At 47.2% G+C, this 27614-nt stretch overlaps 1 protein-coding gene across 2 annotated transcripts in view; it reads left to right on the forward strand.

The window, feature by feature from the left end:
- The first annotated feature begins 2730 nt into the window (after nt 1-2730).
- EDC3 (enhancer of mRNA decapping 3) overlaps nt 2731-27614 on the forward strand; it is a 54332-nt gene continuing 29448 nt past the window's right edge. The window contains exons 1-3 of one of the 2 annotated variants that reach the window (XM_029065097.2): nt 2731-2824; nt 13086-13271; nt 14391-14707. In XM_029065097.2, the coding sequence (XP_028920930.1) occupies nt 13108-13271; nt 14391-14707 (481 nt within the window). In that variant the 5' untranslated portion in view covers nt 2731-2824; nt 13086-13107. Of the gene's footprint in view, nt 2825-13085; nt 13272-14390; nt 14708-20125; nt 20274-27614 lie in introns of those variants that run through there. The other variant, XM_029065098.1, reaches the window with a different exon arrangement.

A 27614-nucleotide genomic window follows, 5' to 3' on the forward strand; every position in this document is an offset into this window, starting at 1 on the left:
ATTGAGCGCTTAGTATGTGCAGAGCACTGTATTAAATGCTTGGAATGTACAAATCGGCAACTCTGGCCGTCATCTTCAACCTCTCACTCTTCCATGGCTCCTTCCTCACTGCTTTCAAACATGCCCAGGTGTCTCCTATCTGAGTAAAAACTCTCCCAAGACATCCTACAGTTTTCAGCCCATCTCCCTCCTACTGTTTCTATCCAAACTCCTCGAGCAAACTGTCTACACTCACTGCCTCTCCTTCCTCTCCTCCAATTCTCTTGATCTTCCCCTGCAATCTGGCTTCTATCCCCTCAACTCCATGGAAACCGCCTCCTCTAAGGTCACCAGGGATCTCCTTTTTGTCAAATCCAATGGCCTCTACTTTGTCTTAATCCTCCTCAGTCTCTCACAGTGCCCTCCACACTATGGACCACCTCTTTCTTCTTGAAAGATTAATCAACCTTGGCTTCACTGACACTCTCCTTTTCTGGTTCTCCTCCTCTCTCTCTGATCACTCATTCTCAGTCTCTTCTGCAGCCTCCTTCTCTGATGATAATGATATTTAAGCACTTACTATGTGCCAAGCACTGGGGTAGATACAAGGTAATCAGTTTGTCCCACATGAGGCAACAGTCTTAATCCCCATTTTACAGATGAGGTAACCGAGGCACAGAGAATTTAAGCGACTTACCCAAAGTCACACAGGTGACAAGTGGCAGAGGCGGGATTAGAACCCGTGACCTCTGACTCCCAAGCCTGTGCTCTTTCCACAAAGCCACATCAGACAAGTGACAGAGCTGGAATTAGAACCCATGACCTTCTGACTCCCAGGCCTGTGATCTAGTCACTACGCCATGCTGCTTATCCTCAAGACAAGAAACAATTTAGATGTTTCAGGTCAGGGTCAAACACCCAAACAGGCTGGGAACATGTACGATGGAACGAATGTCTAACAACTCTGTTATATTGTACTTTCCCAAGCGCTTACAAAACTGTGCTGCACTCAGTAAACGCTGTGGGCCCGTTGTGGGCTGGGATTGTCTCTGTTGCTGAATTGTACTTCCCAAGTGCTTAGTATAGTGCTCGGCACACAGTAAGCACTCAGTAAATACGATTGAATGAATAAATATCACTGATTGATTGACAGGAAGGAAGCTGCAAGACCCCAAACCCACACCCAAAGTCCGGGCTGGCGGCCGGCCGCGCTCCCCACAGACTGGCACCGCCCCCATCCAATGAGGACCGAAGGGTCTCATAATATCCTGACTGGATTATTGCATCAGCTTTCTCTCTGACCTCCCATCCTCCTGTCTCTCTCCATCCAGTCTATTCTTCATTCCACTGCCTGGATCATCTTTCTACAGAAACGCTCTGGGCATGTCACTCCCCCTCTCAAAACCCTCCAGTGGTTTCCTATCAACCTTCGCATGAAACAAAAACTCCTCACTCTTGGCTTCAAAGCTCTCTACCACCTTGCCCCCTCCTACCTCATCTCCCTTTTCTCCTTCTACAGCCCACTGTATACACTCTGCTCCTCTGCTGCCTCTCACTTCCTCCCTGGGCATCGTTCTTGCCTGTCCTGCCATCGACCCCCAGCCCACGTCCTACTGCTGACCTGGAATGCCTTCCCTCCTCTCATCTGTCAAACTAACTCTCTTCCCCCCTTCAAAGTCCTACTGAGAGCTCACCACCTCCAGGAGGCCTTCCCAGACTGAGCCCTCCCTTTGCCTCTGTTCTTCCTCCCCTCCCCATCACCCCGACTCCCTCTCTGTGCTCTACCCCCTTCCCCTCCCCACAGCACTTGTGTATATCTGTACATATTATTCTATTTATTTTATTAATGATGTGTATGTACCTATAATTCTATTTATATTGACGCTATTGATGCCTGTCTACTTGTTTTGTCATCTGTCTTCCCTTTCTAGACCGTGAGCCCGTCACTGGGTAGGGATTGTCTCTCTCTGTGGCCCAATTGTACATTCCAAACGCTTAGTCCAGTGCTTTGCACCAAGTGAGCACTCAAGAAATACAATTGAGTGAATGCCCGTGGTTGGACAGGGATTGCCTCTGTTGCCCAATTGTCCATTCCAAGCGCTTAGTACAGTGTTCTGCACATAGTAAGTGCTCAAGAAATACAATTGTATGAATGCCCGTGGTTGGGCAGGGATTGTCTCTATCTGTTGCCCAATTGTCCATTCCAAGCGCTTAGTACAGTGTTCTGCACATAGTAAGCGCTCAAGAAATACAACTGCATGAATGCCCGTGGTTGGGCAGGGATTGTGTCTATCTGTTGCCCAATTGTCCATTCCAGGCGCTTAGTCCAGTGCTCTGCACAAAGTGAGCGCTCAATAAGTACGACTGCATGAATGCCCGTGGTTGGGCAGGGACTGTCTCTATCTGTGTCCAATTGCCCATTCCAAGCGCTTAGTCCAGTGCTCTGCACATAGTAAGCGCTCCGTAAAAGCGAATGAATGTATGAATGCATGCATGCTGAACGTGTGCTGGAGGAGGCGCACGCGCAGAAGGCCGCGCGCCCTCTCTATGCCCCCGAGCCCTGATAGAGCGCCCGCGGCCCTTCTCTCCTCTCCGTCCCTCATATCCGGTCCTCCGCCGATTTGTCTCCCCTCCCTGCGCAGCGCCCCAGTTGCCATGGCTACTCGGCGGAAGTGACGAGCGCGTCGGCGGCAGCGTGGGGACGCCGCGGGATTTCCGGCGCCGAGGGGTGGGGGGCGCGCGCTGGGGTCTGTGAGGAGAAGCCCCCCCCCCCCCCCTCCCGGCCCCCGCACGGAGCGGAGAAGGCGGCGGCGCAGCGGAGCGGATCGGACCCCAACCGACGCAGGTGCGGGCGGGCGGGCGGGGCTCGGCCTCCATCGGACTTCCGGGCTGGGGGGGCCTGGGCGGGGGAGGGGGTGGTCTGAGGGGGGGCGGCCGGGCGGCCATCCTGGGCCCCGGGGCAGGCCGGGAAAAACGGGCTGCGGGGGCCGGCGTCGCGGAGGATGCCGGGAGTGTGGCTCTCGGGCCCCTCGCAGGCCCACCTCCTCCAGGACGCCTTCCCAGGCCGAGCCCTCCCTTTCCTTGATGTTATTTATCTTGTTCTTCTAGTTGTCGTGTTTATGTCCGCCCGTCTCCCCCGATTGGACCGTGGAGCCCGTCAATGGGCAGGGATGGTCGCTCTCTGTTGCCGACTTGTACGTTCCTAGCGCCTCGTACACTGCTCTGCACATACTAAGCGCTCAATAAATCCTGTTGAATGAATTTCCCTCCGCCCCTCCTCCGTAAATCGTCTTTACTGAGCGCTCACTGCGTGCGAAGCACTGGCCTAAGCGCTTGGGGTGCTTCCCAAGCAGCACCCCAAGCAGCACCCAAGAGAAGCAGCGGGGCTCAGTGGAAAGAGCCCGGGCTTGGGAGTCAGAGGGCATGGGTTCGAATCCCGGCTCTACCACTTGTCAGCTGGGTGACTGTGGGCAAGTCACTTCACTTCTCTGGGCCTCAGTTACCTCGTCTGTAAAATGGGGATTAACAGTGAGCCTCATGTGGGACAACCTGATGACCCTGTATCTCCCCCAGCTCTTAGAACAGAGCTCTGCACATAGTAAGCGCTTAACAAATACCAACATTATTATTGGAGTGCACAATTTGGCAACACATAGCCCCTGCCTAACCACGGGCTCACAGTCTCCATTGCTCCTCCTCCCTCCCTCTGCTCTACCCCTTTCTCCTCTCTAGAGCACGTGTGTATATTTGTATATATTATTTATTACTCTATTAATGATGAGCATAGATCCATGATTCTATTTATCTTGATGATATTGACGCCAGACTACTTGTTTTGCTGTCTGTCTCCCCCCATTTAGGCTGTGAGCCCGTTGTTGGGCAGGGATGGCCTCTATCTGTTGCCGAATTGTACGTTCCAAGCGCTTAGTACAGTGCCCTGCCTGTAGTAAGCGCTCAAAAAATACGATTGAATGAATAAATTGATGAAGTGTTTATATCTATGATTCTGTTTATCTATTTTGATGGTATTGATGCCTGACTGCTTGTTTTGCTGTCTTCCTCTTTTAGACCGTGGGCCCGTTGTTGGGCAGGGATTGTCTCTATTTGTTGCCGAATTGTACATTCCAAGGGTGTAGTACAGTGCTCTGCACATAGTAAGCGCTCAATAAATACGATTGAATGAATGAACGAATCAAGGGTATAGCTCAGTTGACTGAGCTGTAATTCTATGCAGAACACTGGCCTAAGCAGTTGGCAGAGGACAATACCCCACAGCTAGTAGCTTTTGTCAACCTATGGTGTTTCGGTGACAATCCGAAAGCTGGACAATGAAAAAAACAGGAGAGAGAACATCTGAAATAGTAATAATAATGATGGTATTAATGCTTACTATGTGCCAAGCAATGTTCTAAGCGCTGGTGGGGCGTAGATACAAGGTAATCAGATTGTCCCAGGTGGGGCTCACAGTCTTAGCCCCCATTTTACAGATGAGGGAACTGGATACCCGGAGAAGTGAAGTGACTTGCCCAAGGTCACAGCTGACAAGTGGCAGAGCTGGGATTAGAACCCATGACCTCTGACTCCCAAGCCCGGGCTCTTTCCACTGAGTCACGCTGCTTCTCCTGAAATGTGGTGTTGGACTGTGAGCCCGTTGTTGGGTAGGGATTGTCTCTCTTTGTTGCCGAATTGTACTTTTCAAGCGCTTAGTACAGTGCTGTGCACAGAGTAAGCACTCAAATATGATTGAACGAGAAGGCTTTTGTGAATACCATGGGTTGCCCGAAAGTCAAATAGATTTTAGAGCAAATTAAGTCGAAGTGGTCTTTGGAAGGCCAAATGACTTGACTTAGATGAGCGCATTTTGGACATATAAGAAGACAGATGCTCCGGAGAAGACGCTAATGCTAGGAAAAGTCCAGGGAAAACGTGGAAGAGGCAGACTGGCAGCTAGATGGGTAGAGACCATAATGGTAACAGAAGAACCGTTAGGTTGTGGATTATGGCAGAGAACGGGATGTTCTGGAGAAAATATATCCATAGAGTTGCTATGAATCGAAAATTAGTCAGTGGTACTTAATAATAAAAATAGCTTCCTTCTCACAAGGAGCTTAGAGTCTAGAGAGGGAAGCAGATATTCATATAAATTAAGGATATGGACATAATAATGATAGTATTTGTTAAGTGCTTCCTATGTGCCTGCATTGTAGTAAGCACTGGGGTGGATACAAGCAAATTGGGTTGGACACAGGCCCTGTTCCACGTGGGGCTCATAGTCTCAATTTCCATTTTACAGATGAGGGAACCGAGGCCCAGAGAATAATAATTATGGTATTTGTTAAGCGCTTACTATGTGCCAGACCCTGTTCTAAGCGCTGGGGTGGATACAAGCAAATCGGGTAGGACACAGTCCCTGTCCCAAGTGGGGCTCACAGTCTCAATCCCCTTTTTCAGATAAAGGTAGTGAGCCCCAGAGAAGTGAAGTTCATTCACTAGTATTTATTGAACGCTTACTATGTGCAGAACACTGTACTAAGTGCTTGGAATGTACAATTCGGCAACAGACACAATCCCTGCCCAATGACAAGCTTGCAGTCTAATTGGAAGTGACTTGCCCAAGGTCACACAGCAAGTGACAGAACCAGCATTAGAACCCATGACTTTTGACTCCCAGGCCCATGCCTTATTCACTCTAAGTGCTGTGGGGCTGAGGGTAGGGTTAATAAAATATTAATTGAGCGCTGTGTGCGGAACACTGTTCTAAGCACTTAGGAGAGTACAGTATACCCTATTAACAGAGTTGCACTTGGGAGGGTACAGTGTAACAAAGTTGGTAGACTCGGCCCCTGACCTAAACAGCGTGGCTTAGTGGAAAGAGCCCGGGCTTGGGAGTCAGAGGTCATGGGTTCAAATCCTGGCTCTGCCATTTGTCAGCTGTGTGACTATGGGCAAGTCACTTCACTTCTCTGTGCCGCAGTTACCTCATCTGTAAAATGGGGTTGAAGACTGTGAGCCTCACGTGGGACAATCTGATTACCCTGTATCTACCCCAGTGCTTAGAACAGTGCTCTGCACATAGTAAGCACTTAACAAATACCAACATTACATTACCTAAACGAGCTTCCAGTTTTAATCTTCTTTAAACTTTCTCCAAAGTCAAGCTTCTCATCTCACTTCATTTCTAGTCGTTTTATTGCTATGATCATCCCACGGTGTCAGAAGGAGTTCTTGAAGTATTTATTGTGGAAGCACTTTTTCTTAGTGGTTGTGTGGTTTAAAAGGGAAGAATTTCTTGGTTCCCAAGAGATGGGAAAATAAAAATAATAATTTAAGTGCCCGCTATATGCCAAGCACTCTTCTAAGAGCTGGGTTGGATACAAGCAAATCGGGTTGAACACAGTCTCTGTCCCACATGGGGCTCCCAGTCTCAATCCCCACTTTACAGATGGGATAACTGAGGCATAGAGGAGTGAAATGATGTGCCCAAAGGCACCTTCTAGTTCCAAACATTTGGCCTGGGGACTCTTTGGGGCATAAAGACAGATTAACATGGCTCAGTGGAAAGAGCATGGGCCTGGGAATCAGACGACCTGGGTTGTAATCCCAGCCCTGCCATTCGTCTGCTCTGAGACCTTGGGCAAGTCATATCACAAATACCACAAGTGAGTGATGATTCCAGCACCCTTCCTCTGCCCCAGGGTACAGCAAGAGGAAGACAGCCCCTAACTAATCGAAAGTTCATTACTTTATTGGGAGAGACCCAAATTTACTCTAAAACACCACCAAAATAGACAGATAATAGTCTTATTCAAAGATGGTGACGCTACTTCTGTTCAGATGCCGAAAAAATGGGGATGTGACCTGCAGTCCTTTGTGCATGAACTTGGGTATTCATTAGTTATAATTCCTTATTTAAGTGCTTACTGTGTGTTGAGTATTGATCTAAGCGCTGGGATAGATAAAAGTTGATCAGTTTGGGCACAGTCCCTGTCCCAGGTGGGGTGCAAGGTCTAAGTAGGAGGGAGAACAGGTATTTTATCTCTATTTAAAAATGAGGAAACTGGGGCACACAGTGACTTGCTGGTCAAAGAGCTGGGATTAGAACCAAGATCCTCTGACTCCCAGGCCGTGCTCTTTCCGCGAGGACGTGCTGCTTCTCTTAGAATACTGGGACTTTAAGAACAAGAGTATCATCATTATGGATGGTATTTATTGAGTGCTTATTTTGTGCAAAGCACTGTACTAAGTGCTTGGGAGAGTACAGCCCAACACGTTCCCTGCCCACAGTGGCCTACAGTGTAGAGGGAGAGACAGACGTTAACATAAGAATATCAAGACATGATATCTGATTTTTTCCCAAGTTGCAACAGATTTTTTTTTATTGCTATTTGCTAAGCGCTTAATATGTGCCAGACACTGTTCTAAGTGCTGGGGTAGGTACAAGGTGTCAGTTTAGACTAAGTCCCTGTCTTACCTGGGGCTCATAGTCTTAATCCCCAAATTTATAAAGTAACTGAGATCCAGAGAAGTAAAATGACTTCCCTAAGGTCACACAGCAGGCAAGTGGCAGCACAGGGATTAGAACCCAGATCCTTCCGACTTCCAAGCCCCTGCTCTATCCATTAGGCCTTGCTGCTTCTCAGCATGTTTGGGGTATCAGTTGTCTCCCTTTAGGTGCTTTACATTTTCCCTCAGAAACATTCTTCAGTCTGTGGGCAGAACAGGTATGGTGGAATCAGGGCCCTGGCTCTCTTCCTGCTTTTTCAGTTAGGGTAAGTTGTCTCAGTGATGATGATGGCATTTGTTAAACACTTACTATGTGCAAAGCACTGTTCTAAGCGCTGGGGAGGATACAAGGTGATCAGGTTGTCCCACATGAGGCTCACGGTTTTCATCCCCATTTTACAGATGAGGTAACTGGGGCACAGAGAAGTTAAATGACTTGCTCAAAGTCACACAGCTGACAAGCGGCAGAGTTGGGATTTGAACCTATGACCTCTGACTCCCGACCCCAGGCTCTTCCCACCAAGCCATGCTGCTTTTCAGTGGTTTCATGCACCTCTTTGCAGAGTGAACCAGATTCAGTGTGCTCAGTAAGGATGTGGTCTTCATTATCACACTGTATTTTCCCAATAACCAAGAAAAGCAGCCTGGCTTAGTGAAAAGAGCCCGGGCTTGGGAGTCAGAGGATGTGGGTTCTAATCCCGGCTCCACCACTTGTCTGCTGTTTGACCTTGGGCAAGCCACTTAATTTCTCTGTGCCTCAGTTACCTCATCTGTAAAATGGGGATTAAGACTATAAACCCCACGTGGGACAGCCTGATTACTTTGTATCTATAGGGCTTAGAAGAGTGCTTGGCATGTAGTAAGCACTTAACAGATACCATCATTATTATAATTGCAAGAATTCATTTGGCACTTAGGGTCAGTGGCATAACTAGGAGCTTGCATAGAAGGTAGTGTAGAAATTGAAGGCTTTAATAAAATCCTAACGTACAATTGCAAATACTTCTGAAGATTGATCAGTCTTCCAATACGCTGCTAATCTGGGTGGCTGAATTGTAATCGGACTCACCCTTGAATTAAAGGATCACCCCTAAAAACCCGGAGAGGAAACGGTTCTAACGCGCTGGCCGAAGCACTTAAGAATAGAAGACCTGACCTGCTCAGCACCATGGAGAGGAGATTATTTGTGTGTCGATGATCTTATCCAACCGGGGATCCCAGGTTTGGATGGTTGGGGGATAAAACTAGTTTGTGGAACCAAATAAAATCAGAACCACACCTTTCCAGGAGGACTCAGATTGTTTCATTTGCCCAAGCCTAGCCGTGGTCACCATTAGTTTGGATAATTAGCTTTTTACTGTATTTGTAAACTGGGAAGATAAATGGCTTCCGTTTTGATAAGCTGAAAATTTGGAAAAGTGGCACTCAAATCTGCCACTCTCTGGGGTTTTTCTTTTAAAAAACAAGTCACAAGAGTCCCATGCTAAAAAGCAAAGTAACAGTGAATATGGCTAGAGATTTACCCTGATATTTATATGGGAGAGTGAGGAGGTCTTGAAAACCTCTTTCTACAACCTCTTTTAAGTGGGTTATTAGGATGGCTGCCTCTGAGTTCTTTCAGTTAACAGTCCATTTATTTGCACTTTAATAAATGTAATGTGTCCCCGACTAACAGGAGATAGGTTCTTAGAAAAAAATGTTCTTTCATTTTTTGTTTCTTGGGTACTTTTCTTTAGGTTTTGAAGGAATTTCATTAATTCAGTCGTATTTATTAAGCACTTACTGTATGCAGAGCACTGTACTAAGCACTTGGGAAAGTACAGTGCAACAATAAACAGTGCCAATCCCTTCTCACACTAGCTCATAGTTTAGAGGGTGGGGAGACAGTTATAAATACAGATGAAATTACAAATATAAATAAGTGCTGTGGGGCTGGGAGGGGAGGACAGGGAGAGCAAACGGAGCAAGTCAGGGTGACACAGAAGGGAGTGGAAGATGAGGAAAAGAGGGGCTTAGTCTGGGAAGGCCTCTTGGAGGAGATGTACCTTCATTAAGGCTTTGAAGGCAGGGGGAGAGTAATCGTCAGTCGAATTTGAGGATGGAGGGCGTTCCAGGCCAGAGGCAGGACGTGGTCCAGGGTCAGCGGCGAGTCAGGCGAGATGGAGGCAGAATGAGAAGGTGAGCACTAGAGGAGTGGAGTGTGCTGGCTGAGTTATAAAAGGAGAGAAGCGAGGTGAGGTAGGAGGACGCAAGGAAATGGAGGAGCCAATGGTGAGGAGTTTTTATTTGGTAGGGAGGTGGATAGGCAACCACTGGAGATTTTTGAGGAGGGCGGTGACATGTCCTGAACATTTCTTTAGAAAGACGATCTGGGCAGCGGAGCCAAGTATGGACTGGATTGGGGAGAGACAGGTGGTTGGGAGGTCAGCAAGGAGGCTGATGCAGTCATCTAGGCAGGATAGGATGAGTGATTGTATTAACGTGGTAATAGTGATAGAACCAGAGTTTTCACGTTTTTTTTTCCCCCGTGTTTGTTAATTTACTCACTCTAGTCTGAAAATAAGCAGTATTGCGAGAAAATGCAAAACAGCGTATTCGTATCTAAAGCAGAGTCCTGTGGCAAAAGCCTAACCTGTTGTGTAATCCTCACCCGTGGCATTGGGCCTTGCAAATGCCTTGGTTTCCACAGGTTTGAAGTAGTTGGGTTTGAAAATAGATCTTATCAGTGCTATTTGTTGAATTGGTCAGAGAGATCACTAGAGAGCAGTGAATGCTTCTCCGTCCCGACATTCATTCGTTCATTCATTTGTATTTGTTGAGCGCTTACTGTGTGCAGAGCAACAGGTAGAGACAATCCCTGCCCAACAACGGGGTCACAGTCTAAAAGGGGGAGAAAGATGGCAAAACGTAGATTCCTTGTTAAGAGTTCTGACTTCTTAGTCAGTGGTATTTATTAAGCACTTATTATGCGCAGAGTGCATGGGAGAGGACAGTACAAGTCCATCATTGGGCAGGGATTGTCTCTATCTGTTGCCGAATTGTACATTCCAAGCGCTTAGAGTACAGTGCTCTTGCACATAGTAAGCACTCAATAATTATGATTGAATGAATGAATTAGCAGACATATTCCTTGCCTATAAGAGCTTACAGTCTAATGGAATGTTATGTCCAAATATTTGCCGATAGTGTGGGCTTTATTTTTGCGTCTGTCATCACACCCTGCGCTTCCCCTCCACCCCTTCTCTTTGTGTTTTTTTTCCTCCTGTCTGAAGCTACATTTTTTTTTTCACACGGCTCTTAGTTTCATTTCACAAAGGAGTCAAGTGAAACTGGCATTGCTGTCGATCTTAACTCCCTCTGTTCCTAAGGGGAAAGAGTTTGTGCAGATAAAGTGTTAGGATGCCATAGGCATAGAATTAGAATATTTAATATCTGGTGTTTTAAGACTCGTGTACAATTTAATTCCATAACACTGTGCCCCAGTTATAATCTTCTATTCTTTGTTCACATGGACCCATGTCAAGAGTAATCTCTTGAGTACTATTCCTAAGAGAGTTGAAAATTCCCAGTTGGTGTTGATTCTTGGTGATAACGTGTCATCTTGGTGGTTAATTTGTGGCAGATGACCTGACTCTGTTGTGTGACTTCGGTCAAGTCACTTCACTTCTCTGTCTCTGTTACCTCATCTGTAAAATGACTATTAAATCCTCCTCCCTCTGGTTAGGGTGGGAGACAGGGACGGTGTCCAACCTGATAAACTTATCTTTACCCCAAGCACTTAGAACGGTGCTTAACACATACTAAGTGCTTAACAAATAGCATTAAAGAAATCGATCAGGCCATTAAAGTATATCCTGGAAAGGGGCCTGTCTATTTCTTCATCTAATCTGTCATAGAAACTCCCAAATGGATGTTTCATCTGAAGTAGTGTAACCTAGAGCACTTTGGGGGTTTACAGTCTGGACTTCAGGCACTTAGGAGATTGGACCCCAAGCCTCAGCTGGCTAAAGAGTTAAAGTCTCACTTCGGAGTGGAAGCTGGGCCAGGTGTGGCCAGTTTTTCCAAAAGAGATGTCGGGATTTGTCATTCTAGCAAGTACAGAGGGTCTTCTGTTCTTACGGGATTCCGATCCATTTGGATGGCAGTTCTGGTTGAGAGCTGTTGGGGAGGGGAGAATCGATCAGTAGTGTTTATTGAGGGTTTACAAAGCATTTGGGGAGTACAGTACAGAGGAGTTGATAAACATGTTCACTGCACACAGGTCCTTAAAGGGGACAGGTCCAAGTGCGTAGGTGATGCTGAAGGGAAAGGGAGTAGGGACTGCTGAAATCACTGCATCTCCATCTCTTCTGTCTCACCGCCGACCTCTCGCCCAAGTCCTGTCTCTGGCCTGGGAACGCCCTCCCTCTTTATATCTGACAGACGATAACTATTTCCACCATCAAAGCCTTATTAAAGGCACATCTCCTCCAAGAGGCCTTCCCTGACTAAGCCCGCATTTCCTCTTCTCCCACCCTCTTCTGTGTCACCCTGTTTCCCCCCCCTTATTCACCTCTCCATCAACCCCACAGCTGCTGTGTACATATCTGTAAGTTATTTACTTATATTAATGTCCGTCTCATCCTTTAGCCTGTGAACTCGGTGTGGACAGGGAATGTGTCTAATAACTGTTGTATTCTCCCAAGTGCTTACTATAGTGTTCTGTGCACCGTAAGTGCTCAGTAAATGCGATTGATTAAATCGGGGTGCAGAGGTTGCCCTAGATGAGCCAGCCCCTTTATTCCCATATCTTGAATTCATCTGGCCTGTGTGTTATATTGGGCTTGGAGCCTATGGGCCGCGTTTGGTCCATGTAAAGCTCTAGTAATAACTGGGGTATTTGTTAAGCACTCACTGTGTGCTAGGAACTGTACTAAGCAGTGGAGTGGATACAAGCAGATTGGTTGGACACAATATCTGTCCCACATGGGGCTCACAGTTTCCATCCTCATTTTCCAGTTGAGGTAACTGAGGCACAGACAAGTGAAGTGACTTGCCCAAGGCCACACAGCAGCCAAGTGGCGGAGCCAGGAGTAGAACCCATGACCTTCTGACTCCCAAGGCTGTGCTCTGTCCACTATATCGTGCTGCTAGGGTAACCTCATTTTGAGTTAAAGGACAAAGATTATTCCAGGAGCTTTTACGGTTGTGCATCTTATTCTGTACACTAGTTAGATTTCGGCATTCAGAGAGAGTAGATGACAGATGTTGCAATAGAGTAGGTTGAAGGTGTGACTGTGTTTAGCTAAGGATGCTTATTTTGACGATTTTAAGAAATGACATTCCACAACTCTTGATGATGATGATAATAATTAAGGTATTAAATGCTTACTATGTCCCCAGCATTGTTCTAAACGCTGGGGTAGCTCTAACTCCTTCTTTACATAGCTTGATATAACTCAAGGACATTCTGCTTCTCTCCAGAAACCAGTGCTTTTTGATTGGGATTCATGGGTTCAGCTTCTTCACTCAGGGGGAGTAAATCCTAATTTGAGAGTCAGTACGCCATCAATTCATCCCTGTATATGCCCTAACCACCGTTGCTCTGTTCCTTCACCTTCCAGGGGTCTCTGATCAATCAGAAATATGGCTGCAGATTGGCTGGGTAGCATCGTGTCCATAAACTGCGGGGACAGCTTGGGTGTCTATCAAGGAAGAGTGTCAGCCGTGGATCAGGTCAGCCAGACTATCTCCCTGACCCGACCGTTCCACAATGGAGTGAAGTGCCTCGTGCCAGAGGTCACCTTCAGGTAAGTGCTGTTGCTGCCCACGGCTTCCATTCACCACTCTGGCAGGAGAATTGAACTGGGAAACTCGGTCAGTCAGTCGCTGGTATTTATTGAGGGCTTACCACGTACAGAGCCCTGGACTAGGCGCTTGGGAGAGTTGGTGGACCCCATCCCTGCCCCCAAGGATCTTGGAGGGTGGTGTGTTGTCTCCTTTTCCAAAGGCAAGCGTTTTATCTCCTCTCCTTCCCTGAAAGAAAGCTGGCAACTGCGGTTCTTAATTGGGACCTCGCGTGTTAATTGTCTCCTAGTGAAGTGATCCAAACCGTGATCTTTGGCAGGGCGGTTTTTTGCCCACATCTCTTTCAAGCATGCAGATGGAACACAGTAGCTTGTTATCTAACTCATAGGCAGTTTCCAAAACAATTTTTTTCCTTTTGTTTCTCTTAAGACTTTAGGTGGATTTTTTTTTTTGGCCTCAAGTCTATATTATCAAGTGCCCATTTTTTTCTTTTCCAGAAATCCTCTTCTTCCTATAATGTAGTTCCTGCTTCTTCAGTGTGATATGTCTGTAGTTTTTTGCTCCTGCCTACCCTGAGAGACCCAGGAAAAGCTGGTAGCAAGACCCAATGATGATCACCTGCCCCAAGGACTCTAGATTTGGTACAGAGGACTGTACTTTTCTCCCCACTGGCTCTGTTAACCTCATATGACTAAACAAGACCCTAATTATAGCAAAAATATTCTCTCCATAGACTATTCTTACCAGCAACATTCCTTAAGCAACCTTTTCTTAGTAAGCGATTTTTCCCCCCTTTTCCCACCTGTTGCTCATGTCTTTGAAGAGATCAGAGCTGGGGCAGTGCGTGCCAAAATATTTTTACTCAGTTCTCTTTTTGGATACTTCGGTTCGATAGCATCAGAAGGTGAGTAGGTGTTTTGGGTTCCAGCCTGAGATTGCGTTGAGCTCTGAAAGCATCCTAGGGATGAAGGAAACCGAGAGGAGGAAGATGACCCCCGGTGGCCGATGCCAGTTTTTGGGATCAAGCACCGCTCCCTCAGCACGCCGACTTCCGTTTGTTTGAGATGTGGGATTGATATACTGACTTTTTTTTCCGCGGTGGGGGACTTCTGCCGTTTCAGGGCAGGCGACATTACAGAGTTGAAGATTCTGGAGATTCCAGGACTCGGGGACAGCCAGCAGTGTGGGGATTTGCAGCAGATCGAGTTAGGCATCCCTGGTGGTGGCTACCCTGTGGACAGCGATCAGAACGGGACAGGCAAGATGCTCAGGAAAGCGCCCCCCAGCAGTGCTCCCCAGAACATCCCCAGGAGGACAGACTTGAAGAACCAAGAGGTTGTCATTTCCCCCCAGCAGCAGCAGTGCTCCAAAAGCTACGTGGACAGGCATGTGGAGTCTTTGAGTCAGGCCAAAGGTTTCCGTCGGAGGCACAATTCCTGTGAGTAGCATGTTGGTGTTTCTCCCTAACTTCCACATTCCCAGATTGTAACTCCTCATCCATTTTGGCACTTCAGTCCCTTTGCTGCGGCCACGAGAAGGAAGCTAGCGAGACTTCACTTAAAAGCCTCTGCGGCTGTGCCTTTTGACGTTTGATATCGCACCCCCCTCGCAGATTTTTAAGAGAAGCAGCTTTGACATAGTGGGTAAAGCCCAAGCCTGCGAGTCAGAAGGACCTGGACTCTAATCCTGGCTCCATCACTTGTCTGCTGTGTGGCCTTGGGCGAGTCACTTAACTTTTCTGTGCCTCAGGGTCATCAACTGCAAAATGGGGATTCAATACCTGTTGTCCCTCCTACTTAATAATAGTAATAATAATTATGTTATCATGTACTTACTTTGTGCTAGGCACTGTACTAAGGGCTGGAGTGGATACAAGCAAATCGGGTTGGAGGCACTCTCTGTCCCATGTGGGGCTCACAGTTTCAATCCTCATTTTACAGATGAGATAACTGAGGCACAGAGAAGTGACATGTCCAAGGTCTCACAGCAGGCAAGCGGCAGAACCGGGATTAGAACCCATGACCTTCTGACTCCCAGGCCCGTTGTTCTGTCTCCTACACCATGCTGCTGGGAGCCCCAGGTGGGACAGGGACTGAATACCGTTAGATTAACTTGTATTACCCCAGTGCTTAGAACAGTGGTAAGCGCTTACCAAATACCATTTTTAAAAAGGGAAAAATAGAAGGTCAGAAGCTCTTGGTAACCCCCCAATCCTTAAAGGAATCCCGGAATTCAAGATTTGCGTCTTGCCGTAAATCAAAAACCGGGTGGAAAAGAGTCATGAAGCCTCACCATACTTTTAATCTGTTAACCTATGCAAGGAATCACAAAACCGGTATCTGCAGCTGTTCTCTTAGAGAGACCAGTGAGTGATCCCACATGTAGCTTTCGATAAAAACGTTTTTTTCTCTGCCTAAATTATAAAAAAACTATGGGTGGGAAGGAGCTAGAGGGATGAAGTTAGCTTGATATGTTTTGATCTCCAATCCCTCGCTTTGAAATGACAAGTGTTTGGGGTGGTATGTTTTCATTCAATAGTATTTATTGAGCGCTTACTATGTGCAGAGCACTGTACTAAGCGCTTGGAATGAACAAGTCGGCAACAGATAGAGACAGTCCCTGCCGTTTGATGGGCTTACGGTCTAATCGGGGGAGACGGATAGACGAGAACAATGGCAATAAATAGAGTCAAGGGGAAGAACATCTCATAAATCAATGGCAACTAAATAGAATCGAGGCGATGTACATTTCATTAACAAAATAAATAGGGTAATGAAAATATATACAGTTGAGCGGACGAGTACAGTGCTGAGGGGATGGGAAGGGAGAGGGGGAGGAGCAGAGGGAAAGGGGGAAAAGAGGGTTTAGCTGCGGAGAGGTGAAGGAGGGGTGGTAGAGGGAGTAGAGGGAGAAGGGGAGCTCAGTCTGGGAAGGCCTCTTGGAGGAGGTGAGTTTTAAGTAGGGTTTTGAAGAGGGGAAGAGAATCAGTTTGGCGGAGGTGAGGAGGGAGGGCGTTCCAGGACCGTGGGAGGACGTGGCCCGGGGGTCGACAGCGGGATAGGTGAGACCGAGGGACGGTGAGGAGGTGGGCGGCGGAGGAGCGGAGCGTGCGGGGTGGGCAGTAGAAAGAGAGAAGGGAGGAGAGGTAGGAAGGGGCAAGGTGATGTAGAGCCTTGAAGCCTAGAGTGAGGAGTTTTTGTTTAGAGTGGAGGTTGATAGGCAACCACTGGAGTTGTTTAAGAAGGGGAGTGACATGCCCAGATCGTTTCTGCAGGAAGATGAGCCGGGCAGCGGAGTGAAGAATAGACTGGAGTGGGGCGAGAGAGGAGGAAGGGAGGTCAGAGAGAAGGCTAACAGTAGTTTAGCCGGGATATAACAAGAGCCTGTAGCAGTAAGATAGCCGTTTGGGTGGAGAGGAAAGGGCGGATCTTAGCGTTTAGGCTGGTGCAAGTGTAAGCGATTACAGAGTCATCTGGAAGCCCCATTTCTCAAAGGAGAGAGTCTGAATGCTCTGGTGCACCTAAGTGAACACAATAGAAATCAGCTTTTTAAGTTTGTTTTTTTTTTAAAGTTATGTTTGCTTACTGAAACTGGGCATTGAGGTTTTTGAGGGTCAGTAGAGTGACTTCTGTTGCCAAGCTAGGAAGACTGATAAGGCTCAGGAAAACTAAAACCCATGGTTTGGGTGAGCAAATTTTCTTAAACTGCTTTTTAGCCAGCCTTGGGGCTATATTTTATGATGGTTGATGACCGCAGAGCTGAGATTAGCAAATGAGGGAATTTTCCATCTGTACCCAACACTTAACCAAATGCCCAGAGCAGAAAAAGGAGCCTTTTCCCAGCTCACTTAAGTTCTTTCCTTATCACTTAGCTTCATTCACTCTGCCCTAAAACACGGATTTGCAAAGAGTGTTTTGTTGCAGTTAACTCCTTTTTTTTCCTTAGTCCTTAGATGACAAATGGGTTAAATTGGAAGTATTTAGGCAAATAAGAACTGGTTCAAACAGACACAAGCAGTCAAACTCTGATTTTGTTGGTCAAGCCAAAATGCTCCACACTGTGATGTAACACTACCCAATAATTGAAGGTTGTCCAAAGTCAGGTGACCTATAAATAGTTTTTTTAAAAAAATCGGTGGCCTTTATTTGTATGTTAGAAATCTTAGAAGTTAATCGACTGTTTTGCCTGCAGGTCTTCGTTGTAACTTTCAACCTCTTTAATCTCTTGATGTCTGAACATTTTCCATAATAGTAATAAATAATTGTGGTATTTAGGCAAGAACTCTGTGCCAGACACTATAGTAAGCACAGGATTGGATACAGGCAATCAGATTAGATAGAGTCCGCCTCCCACCAAGGAGAGTCTTAATCCCCATTTTTACAAATGAGGAAACAGAGGCATAGAGAAGAAATGATTTGCCATAGATCACACAGCAGACAAATGGTGGAACTGGGATTAGAACCCAGGTCCTTCTGATTCCCAGGCACGTGCTCTATCCATTAAGCCACGCTGCTTCTCTGTAAGAGATAGTGACTCCCTAGCTTTAAGGCCTTTATGAAGCCTTCTCTGTCCAACATGAGGCCTCTGAACAGTTATCTCAGAGCTCTTCAAAGACATGAGTTTTTTTTTCAACAGCTGTGCTCTTGAAGGGACCTGACCGTGTCTGTCAAAAAGGACCTGGGTTCTAACCCCAGCTCCACCACTTGTTGGTTCTGTGACCTTGGGCAAACCACTTTACTTCTCTGTCCCTCAGCTACCTCTTCTGTAAAGTGGGGACATGGACTACGTCCAACCTGATTCGCTGGTGGTTACCCCAGTGCTTAGTATGGTGTCTGGTACATAGTAAGCACTTAACAAATACAATTTTTTTTTTTAAGTGGAATGTTCCTAACAGTTATCTCCTCAGGTAGCTTCCAAGTTCTCCATTGGGCAGATTGCACAGAGTTGGGTACCCATCAGTACTAGAAGATTCCTAGCCACTTTTCAAGAGCCCAGACGATCCCATTTTGTAGTTGGAAATAGTCTTACGGTTTAAGCATCCGAAGTTAACTCTGCTGTCATCCGGATGCTTGAAACATCTTGAATATTAGCCCAAACCAAGCAAGCACCCAACCAATTGCTTCTCAGTGACTGGCTCTCGCAGCAGTTCGTGGCTGCATTTGGGGTAGAAGTTGTTTTTTTTAAAAGGGTTCAGTGCTGCCTTTCGGCTCTTCTCTGTTCAGGGTGAGATGAGGTTACACTTTGGATAGCTCCAGATCTAAGGGTTCAGGAGGAGTGAGCACCAAACTGTACCATTTTGTCCCTTGGCTACTTCTGGACCCAGAGTTATTCTGGGAAGTGCATGTGGCGAGAGGCTGCCGGCACAACACATTCCTCTCTAGCCACCTGGACTGCTGCTCGGCAATGAAACATGTCCCGTCGGTAGTATCTCTTGTGAAATCAACTGCCAGGCCAGCTCCTTTCTTGTGGACGAGTGGGCTGTGGAGTGCATCTGCCCCTGGTTGTTGGTTTTTTTCCACAGTTTTTTTTCCCTTTTCCCTGGAATGGTTTGTTTTTCTTCCCTCACTGCTAATGTAGATTTCCACTGTTGTCATTTTTTAGCTGAAGAGTGGAGGCTGTGAACTACCAAACTCCGGCTGCTCATGTGAGCTAGCCAACAGCATGAGGCAATCACTTGTTGAGATTATTAGATGCCTTAAAACAGATTATCAATCAGTGGTATTTATTGGGTACGTATTATGTGCAGAGAACTGTACTAAGCGCTTGGGAGTATACAGAGCAACAGAATTAGCAGACACATTCCCTGCCCATAAAGGAACAGTTTGGAGACCTCATCCAGGTTATAAATACTTGAGAATTTGGGTGAGGGGATGGGAAAGGGAGAGGGGGAGGAGCAGAGGGAAAGGGGGAAAAGAGGGTTTAGCTGCAGAGAGGTGAAGGGGGGGTGGTAGAGGGAGTAGAGGGAGAAGGGGAGCTCAGTCTGGGAAGGCCCAATACTTGAGAATTTGGGTGAGAACTGGCAGGCACACCGGGTCCTAACCAGAAAAGGTCTCGATCTGCCTCTGCTCGGGTTGATTGGTTTCAAGGCAAGGAATGAGCAGTCAAAAGAGGTAAAGAATCTGTAAGTCTCAGGTTACCCGGATTAACCGAGTCAAATCTCCCTCCCTTGCGGGTATCATGGTGATGGAACTGAGGCACGACCACCGAGAGATCGAGTTCTAGCATCTCGAACCCTAAAACGGCTGGGCCCCCGTCGGGGCCAGGGGGCCACTCAGAGGAAACGCCTACCGCTGAGTAAAGACGATCCTTGCCGGCACTTGAAAGACGAGAGTCGAGGGTTCTGAAGTATTTCCGGGTCGAGGTTTGATGTGAGCGATCCCATGAGATTGAACCTTAGCCCGCACACTGGTGTGTGGAGGTGGTGACTGATGGAGGAGATCAGTTGGGTGGCGTACAGAGGGGGCTGGGAAACAACGTCGGATGGCCCTCAACTGTGGGGATCTCCCGGGGCTGGGTGGAGCAGGGAATAGTTAGGCTCCCTCTGGGCAGATAGCCTTGGGGGTGGGCAGCTTCCTCTCCCTCCTCTCTCTCCAACCCCCCCTCTCCCTCCAGTAAGGCGGGACCCCCAGCAGCGGGGCTCAAGGAGCTGGCTGATTGTAGGAGCTGGGGAATTAGGGAGCCTCCAGAGGAATGTCCCGAGATGTTATCGGGTATCTTCTCACGCAGGCTGTCACGGCTGGTGGGGTTAAAGCATTTGCTGCTTGACCTTCAGTTGCCCTTTAGCGTGCTAAGCTAGAGCCAGAGTTCCCCTTTACAATACTCGTGCGACAGAAATCAATAAACAACAAATGGCGTCACGCGTTTCCCAACAATGGGTTACGTACAGCCCTGGCACCGGGACCCGTTGGCACCAGGCTCTGGCGGCAAAATCCCTGAGAGGTATGGCACAGGAAGTCAGCCAGCCTGCGGAGACTTGACGCATGCTTGGCTCTCGGACTTGGAAGGTAAAGAAATCTGGGAAGCTTTGTTTACCTTTTCCAAAGGAGGCTCTTGTCTTGCCCCGTGGCCAGTGGCCAATTTGATGCAAAGCCAGGGCCTGGTCCTGCTTAATAAGCTAAGCACTTAGACAGCAGTCCACCCTAGAAAAAAAAAGCCTCTATTTTTCTGCTTCATAATAGTAGTAGTAATAACTGTGGTATTGGTTAAGCACTTACTATGTGCCACGCACTGGGATAGGAACAAGGTAATCAGGTTGAACACAATACCTGTCCCACATGGGGCTCACATTCTTAATCCCCATTTTACAGATGAGGTAACAAGCACAGAGAAGTGAAGTGACTTGCCCGAGGTCACACAGAAGACATGTGGCAGAGCTGGGATTAGAACCCACAGCCTCTGACTCCCAGGCCCTTGCTCTTCTGCCGATGCCATGGGAGAAGGAAAGAGGAAGATCTGAGTCTTCCTCATATATATATATTTTTCTTTTTTTTCATTGTGCTGGTCTTCTCCTTGGACTCTTTGTATTTCCTTCTGGCCTTCCCTAAGGACCTCCTGTCATCAAATGGAGATAGTGGTGATAATAGGAGGGTCTGTAGGTCCATGCTTAATATACTACTAATCATACTGGTGCTTCTTAAGCACTTGAAATGTGCACAGCCCCGAGAAGATCATCAGCTCAGCAGTCCCCATCTCACACACAGGGCTCAGTCAGAGGAAGGGAAGATGGAGATTTTGTGCAGATGAGGAAACCGAGACCCAGGGAGGCTTTAGTGACTTACCCATATAGATGGTTGAGGGCAGGATTAGCAGTGTTGTCTGTCTACTTGTTTTGTTTTGCTATCTGTCTCCCCCTTCTAGATTGTGAGCTTTCCAAGTGCTTAGTAAAGTGCTCTGCACAAAGTAAGCACTCAATAAATACGATTGAATGAATGAATGAACCAGAATCCCGGTCTGACTCCTCGTCCTGGTCTCTTTCCATTAAGCCTCGGCAGGTGCTGAGCTCCAAGGCAGTGGCGTTGGCAGGATTTCCACCTGGGGCTAGCCTCCAGGCCATCCGTCTACCTGGCTCCATTGTGGGGGTGCCGATCAGGGGGCCCCCAGGGGGCAACTTCCTGGCTGCCGTTCACTGCACTTCTCTAGATGGTTTTTTCCACCCCGTGAAAGCAGTGGGGCCTAATGGAAAGATCACAGGCCTGGGAGTCAGCGGGACTTGGGTTTCAATCCTGGCTCTGCCAGTTGTCTGCTTTGACCTTGGGCAAGTCACTCCACTTCTCTAGGCCTCAGTTACCTCATCTGCGAAATAGGGGTTAAGACTGTGAGCCCCATGTGGGACAAGGACTGTGTCTACCCTGATGACATTGTATCGGGCCCCAGTGTTCATAGCAGAGCCAGACACATTCACACATTTGATCGTATTTATTGAGCGCCTACTATGTGCAGAGCACTGTACTAAGCACTTGGAAAGTACAATTGATCGCTGTGTCTGTGTCCTTCTGGGTCTCCGCCTCGTGTCCTTGGGCGGCCTTCACTGATAATCTCCTGGTTTCAGTCCCCATTTTTTAATGTTGATGATTTCCCAAATTGCCTCTCCCCTCATGCATTATCTTTTATCTACTCTCTCACAGACAACTCCTGAATGTTTCATTGCCAATTCAAACTTATGTGATTGCACTCCTTATCTTTTCTCTAAAACCCTCTGCTCACAGTCCCTCCTCTTGTTACCGTTGATAGATTTCCTTTCCAGTTCCCAAACACGCAACCTCGGCATAATTGTGGATTTCTCTCCCTCTCCTATCTCGTCTTCAGGCTAAAGTGCATTTTTGTTCTTTCCAGTCTTTGAACAACTGTGTCCCTTTTCTTTTCTTTCCTTCTTCAGGCATCTGCCCTGATGACTTTCCTTACTTCCAGTTATCCCCTTCTCTCACCTGCAGCCCTTCCCAAATTGTTTTTTATTGCCTTCGCTAATTACCTCCCCACTAACTGCCTGCTTCAAATTCACTTTTTGTTTTGGTTTTGCCCTAGGCCACCAGAATCTCCTACCTGGGCAGCCTCTCTCTTCCTGCCCACACTTCCTTCACTCTTCCTAAGCTCACCGTTGCTGTCCCTCTCCAGAGCCCATATCACACTGTTCCTCTTCAGAGCCCATATAGTGTCTGAAATAGTGTCCGGTCAGCCAGCCCGAACCCCAGTTTTCCAAGGATTTGCTGGTGCTGAAGGGTGTGTGACCCCTGTAGATTTCTGAGCTGTGGTTGCAACGCCAGACTTGGCCCCAGCTTGTCGGGGTTGGGTGACGGGGGGGCTGGTCTTGTCCACCCAGTCTCAGCAGGATTCAGTTCTGGGTTGGACTGGCTTGGCTCCCCACAAGACCTAAGAACCATTTTTTTTCTGGGTAAAATGAGTGCCCAGGGCCTGAATGATTTAATCAGCAGTGAGCAAGTAAGAATTGTAGCAAAAGGGGCATTTAGGGGGCCCAACGGTACCCTCCTTCCAGCTACTGATGCTCCCTGCCAACCACATTGTGGAGATGATGTTGGAAAGTATACAAAGGGCCAGTGAAACTGTGGATTGGAAAGTTGGATGGGGAGGGGGCGGGGGCTGCTAAAAACTTTTTGAAATGATCTGTTGGGATATATATATACATGTATATATATATATATACATCTGCCTAACCACCCCCGCCTCGAGCTCTTCTGTAATGAGGACTCTCTGGGAAGCCATGTGGCATGAAAATAGAATCTTGCTGAATATTTACAGCTCTGTTTCTTCACCCACAATCTTCTAGTTGCTGAACCCAAGTCTTTGTGACCCATGGTGCCCATTTGCCAATCCAGAACTGACATTATTAATAGGTGAAGTGATCCGTGGCCCTTAAAAAGCAGCCCACACAGATATTCACGTTACCCTGATTTATAGGGAGGACATCTAGGTTTCATATTCTGTACTCCACCTGGGTGGCTTCAAGGCAAATCATTTGATTCTGTACGGGCTGTCGGTGGGAGACCTTTACAATCTGATGCCAATCACGGGTCTTCCCAGCTCAATCAGGAAGCATGCTTTGTAGACCTCGGTGAGCCAAGAAGCAGCTTGGCCTAGCGGATAAAGCATGAGCCTGGAAGTCAGAAGGGTCTGGATTCTAATCCCAGCTCTGCCACTTGTCTGCTCTGTGACCTTGGGCAACTCACTTTACTTCCCTGTGACTCAGTTACCTCGTCTGGAAAATGGGGATGAAGACCGTGAGTCCCATGTGGGACATGGACTGTGCCCAACCCAATCAGCTTGTAGCTACCCCAGGGCTTAGTACAGTGCCTGGCACATAGTAAACACTTAACAAATACCATAAAAAAAAATAAGGCTCCCATTGGAAACGACAAATGAGCTTCAAACCTCTTTTTTTCCTTCTAAGTTCCCAATAATTCATTTTTTTACTCTTTTCCAAACAGCCATGCACATCATCTTGGGAGAACATCATTAGCCCTAGTAGCCTTCCTCCATGCTCTGAAATTTGAGGGGAGAACTGGTATAGTGAACATTTAATCTGTTCTGGGTGCCTCAGGTGCTCTTCCTGGGTGCAGACATTTTCTTTGGACCTCTTAGAGAACTTAGCGGTGTCATTAAAATAAATAAGACTGATACTCTGGATTGCTGTCAGCCGTATTTGAGTGTTTAATGTGTGCACAGCGCTATCCTGAGCACCTGGGAGAGTACAGGGTAACAGTTGGTGAACATGTTCCCTGCATTCATTTAATACTCTGTGTAATGATGAGAAGCAGCATGGCCTAGGGGAAAGGGCATGGGCCAGGGAGTCAGAGGACCTAGGTTCTAGTCTCAGCTCTGCCGATTCCTTGCTGTGCAACCTTGGGCCAGTCACTTTGTTCTCTGTGCCTCTCCTTCCTCATCTGTAAAGTGAGAATTCAATACCTGTCATCCCTCATATTTAGACTGTGAACTCCATGTGGACAGGAACTGTGTCCAACCTAATTAACTTGTATCTACCCCAGGCCTTAGAATGGTGCTTGACACATAGTAAACAGTTGATAAAATGCGTTATTGTTATTATTATTATTGATAATAAACCTTGATCTTTAGGCCTTCTGGTAAAAGACTATTAACCAGTATGTCTTTTGGACTTTCTTCCAAGAGGAAATGTGAATTGGCCCTCAGATTGCACAGAGGAATATTGGTGCCCGAAAAATGGCGTAAGCCCTGCTTCTTGGTCCTTTTTTTCCCCCAAGATGGGTCAACTGAGACAAACCCTGTATGACCCTGTCCAAGACCCCCTATAATACTTGAAAGGGAGAGAGACAAGGCAAGGTAGCAAATGGCAGAATCAGCAGAGTACCATGAAGTACACTGAGGAATGAGGAATGAGGCTGAGGAATTTCCAGGTTGATGGCTCAAATCAAACAACTTAAGTCACGAACTCAAGTCCCCAAGCTGCTTTTTAACAATCAGACACGTCAAATTATTGAATGGAGCATTGGATAGCTTAATTTTACAACTCACTAGGTATGCCTGCTGTTTATCAGGAGAAACCATTGGCCTTAAAGCTGGAAAGAGCAAGTTCTTGTAAATTCTGGGTTGGACGATTCCACGTAAGGAAAATGTGGCCAAGTTAAATGCTTAGGGAAATGCTTATTATTACCCTCTAAATTTTAAACACCTTATGGGCATGGAACATGTTCATTCATTCACAATTTATTGAGTGCTTACTGTGTGCAGAGCTCTGTACTAAGCACTTGGGAGAGTACGATACAACAATAAAGGCACACTCCCTGCTCACAGCGAGCTCACAGTCTAGACATGGAGGCTGACATTTATATACATAAATTAAAGCTTTGTACGTAAGTTCTGTGGGGCTGGGGCGGGGTGGGGGGAATGAATAAAGGGAGTAAATCAGGTTGGTGCAAGAAGAGAAGCAGAGAGAGGAGCTTAGGGAAGGCCTGTTGGAAGAGATGTACCTTCAATAAGGCTTTGAAGGTGGGGAGAGTAATTTTCTGTCAAATTTGAAGAGGTAGGGTGTTCAGACCAGAGGCAGGATGTGGGTGAGGGGTTGGTGATGATAGACAAGATCGAGGTACAGTGAGAAGTTAGCATTAAAGAAACCAAGTGTGTGAGCTGGGTTGTAAGCAGGAGAGTAGCAAGGTGAGGAAGGAGGGGGCAACATGATTGAGTGCTTTAAAGCCAATGGTAGGGGTTTTTGTTTGACACAGAGGTGGATGGGCAACCCCTAGAGTTTCTCGAGGAGTGGGGAAATGTGGCCTGAACATTTTTGTAGGAAAATAATCTGGGGAGCAGAGTGAAGTATGGACTGGAGTGGGCAAGAAACAGGAGGCTGGAAGGTCAGCAAGGAGGCTGATAGAGTAATCATATACTGTCTACCAACTCTTGTCTCCCAAGCACTTAGGACAAAGCTCTGCACATGGTAGGGCTCAGATACCATTGATTAAAAGCAGCTGTGATACTTGTGTGTTTACTCTGTGCTAGACACTGGGGTAGATACAAGTTAATCGGTTGCACACCATGCATGACCGACATGGGGCTCACAGTGTAAAGCAGGAGGAAGAACAGGAATTGAATCCTCATTTTGCAGATGAGGGAAATGAGGCCCAGAGAAGTAAAGCGACTCACCGAAGTTCACACAGCAGATAGCTGGCAGAGCCAGGATTAGAACCTAGGTCCTCTCCCTCCCAGGCCTGCACTCTTTCCACTAGGCCATGCTGCTTCCCTTCATTATTGTAACAGAGCTGGATCTGCAAGAAGGGATGGGATGAGTTGTAACGTCAGGACAAAGGGCAGCTTGGGGACTTAGATCCTGGTTATAGCAGGTGCTGGCCAGGGTACAGCCTTGGGGGAAATGAGACTAATAACATCTTGGGTTCTGAGGAAAATGGACATGCTCAATTCTCCTGGGGGTCTGTGTAGGGGTTTGAGAGAATTCAAGCTCCTTGAGGGCATCGATCAAGTCTAATTCTGTTATGCTCTGCCCTGAATAAGCTCTCAAATACCATTGATTGAACCCAGACAGGGTCAAGAAGCCAGATTGTGGAATTTCATACAAATGATCCGCCGCCCTTCTGTCAGATGATCTGTTGCTCTGCCATTAGTAAGTGTTAGTAAAGTTTCTTGGGTTGGGTTGCTTTTGGACTTTGATGTGAGATCGTGCATTAATAGGCTCCCGCATTGCAGACCAGCTAGAACCAACAGGCTTTGCCCAATTTCTCTCTGACACACAGGAATTTCAAATTCAGCTCTTCTTCATAGTCCCGAATTTGGTAATTCTGCAGCAGCGAGTTGTTTCCTCTGTTCCCTTTGAGAGAAACCACTGGTAGGTTTGGAAGCACTTTGAACCATTCAGTTCCTCTCTGAACTTTGTGCGTGAAAAATCTATAAACTCCCAGATGACCGGGGTAGGGATAAGAATTGCTTAGGGAAAAAAAAGCGTGATACAATAAACTTACCTTGCCTTTTTTCTTTTTAAAAAATGAAATCACTGTTTAGCAAATAAATGTATTCTGTTCTCTAGATAATCATTTGTGTCCTCTTACATCTGTCTGTCTCTCTTTTCAGTATTTGATAAGCTCTTAGTAAGTGGTGGTGTGGTGGTCTGGGGGGCAAAGGGAGCAAGGCAAGGTAATGTAGAAAGGAGTGGGAGAAGAGGAAAGGGGGGCTTAGTCATGGAAGGCCTCTTGAAGGAGATGTGTGCACCCTACCTTTTTTTGGAGGTGATGCCTTTTAATGACTGGTGTGAGTAAAAGAGCCTGATCTTGGCAGAAAAGGTGTTTTATTTGGGGGACTTTCTATTTTTGTTTTTTTGCAGGTGGGTGGGGATGTGTGTGGAAGTTTTACTCCCTCAAAGAAGCAGCCAAGAGCACTGGAGTTCAGCTTGAAACGTTTGGCCACCTTTTATATGCATTGGCTAAACCTCTCCAGTCGCGGGAGAATTTTCCTACGGTTGGGCAGAGGTGCAATTGTCTTAGTAACCGGAATAAAGATTGGATCAGAGAGAGGATTTTGTTCTATACGGGGCAATACTTGGCCTGGATCAGTCCCTCAGTAGGCTCTCTGGCTTTCCTCTGCCTGCTGAGCAGAGTGAGCCCGGGGCTGGTTTGATAGGATGGTAAACAGTCCTGGTTTTCTCTGGGATTGTTTCCAGGTGTAGGTGAGACACCCCACACTCCCCCTTCCCCTTCAGTGAGTTCCCAGATGGGCAGCGCTGGCAAGAGGAGAGGTCCTCGAAGGAAACCGGAGGGGGACGTGGACTCCGGAAGAGGTTTTGGGGCACGTCCGCCTTTCTTCGGCTCATCCTCGTCCGATGGAGGGTCGCGAGTCGGTAAACTCCCAGTTCT

Source organism: Ornithorhynchus anatinus, chromosome 5 (genome assembly GCF_004115215.2).
Source record: "Ornithorhynchus anatinus isolate Pmale09 chromosome 5, mOrnAna1.pri.v4, whole genome shotgun sequence".
Lineage (NCBI taxonomy): Eukaryota > Metazoa > Chordata > Mammalia > Monotremata > Ornithorhynchidae > Ornithorhynchus > Ornithorhynchus anatinus.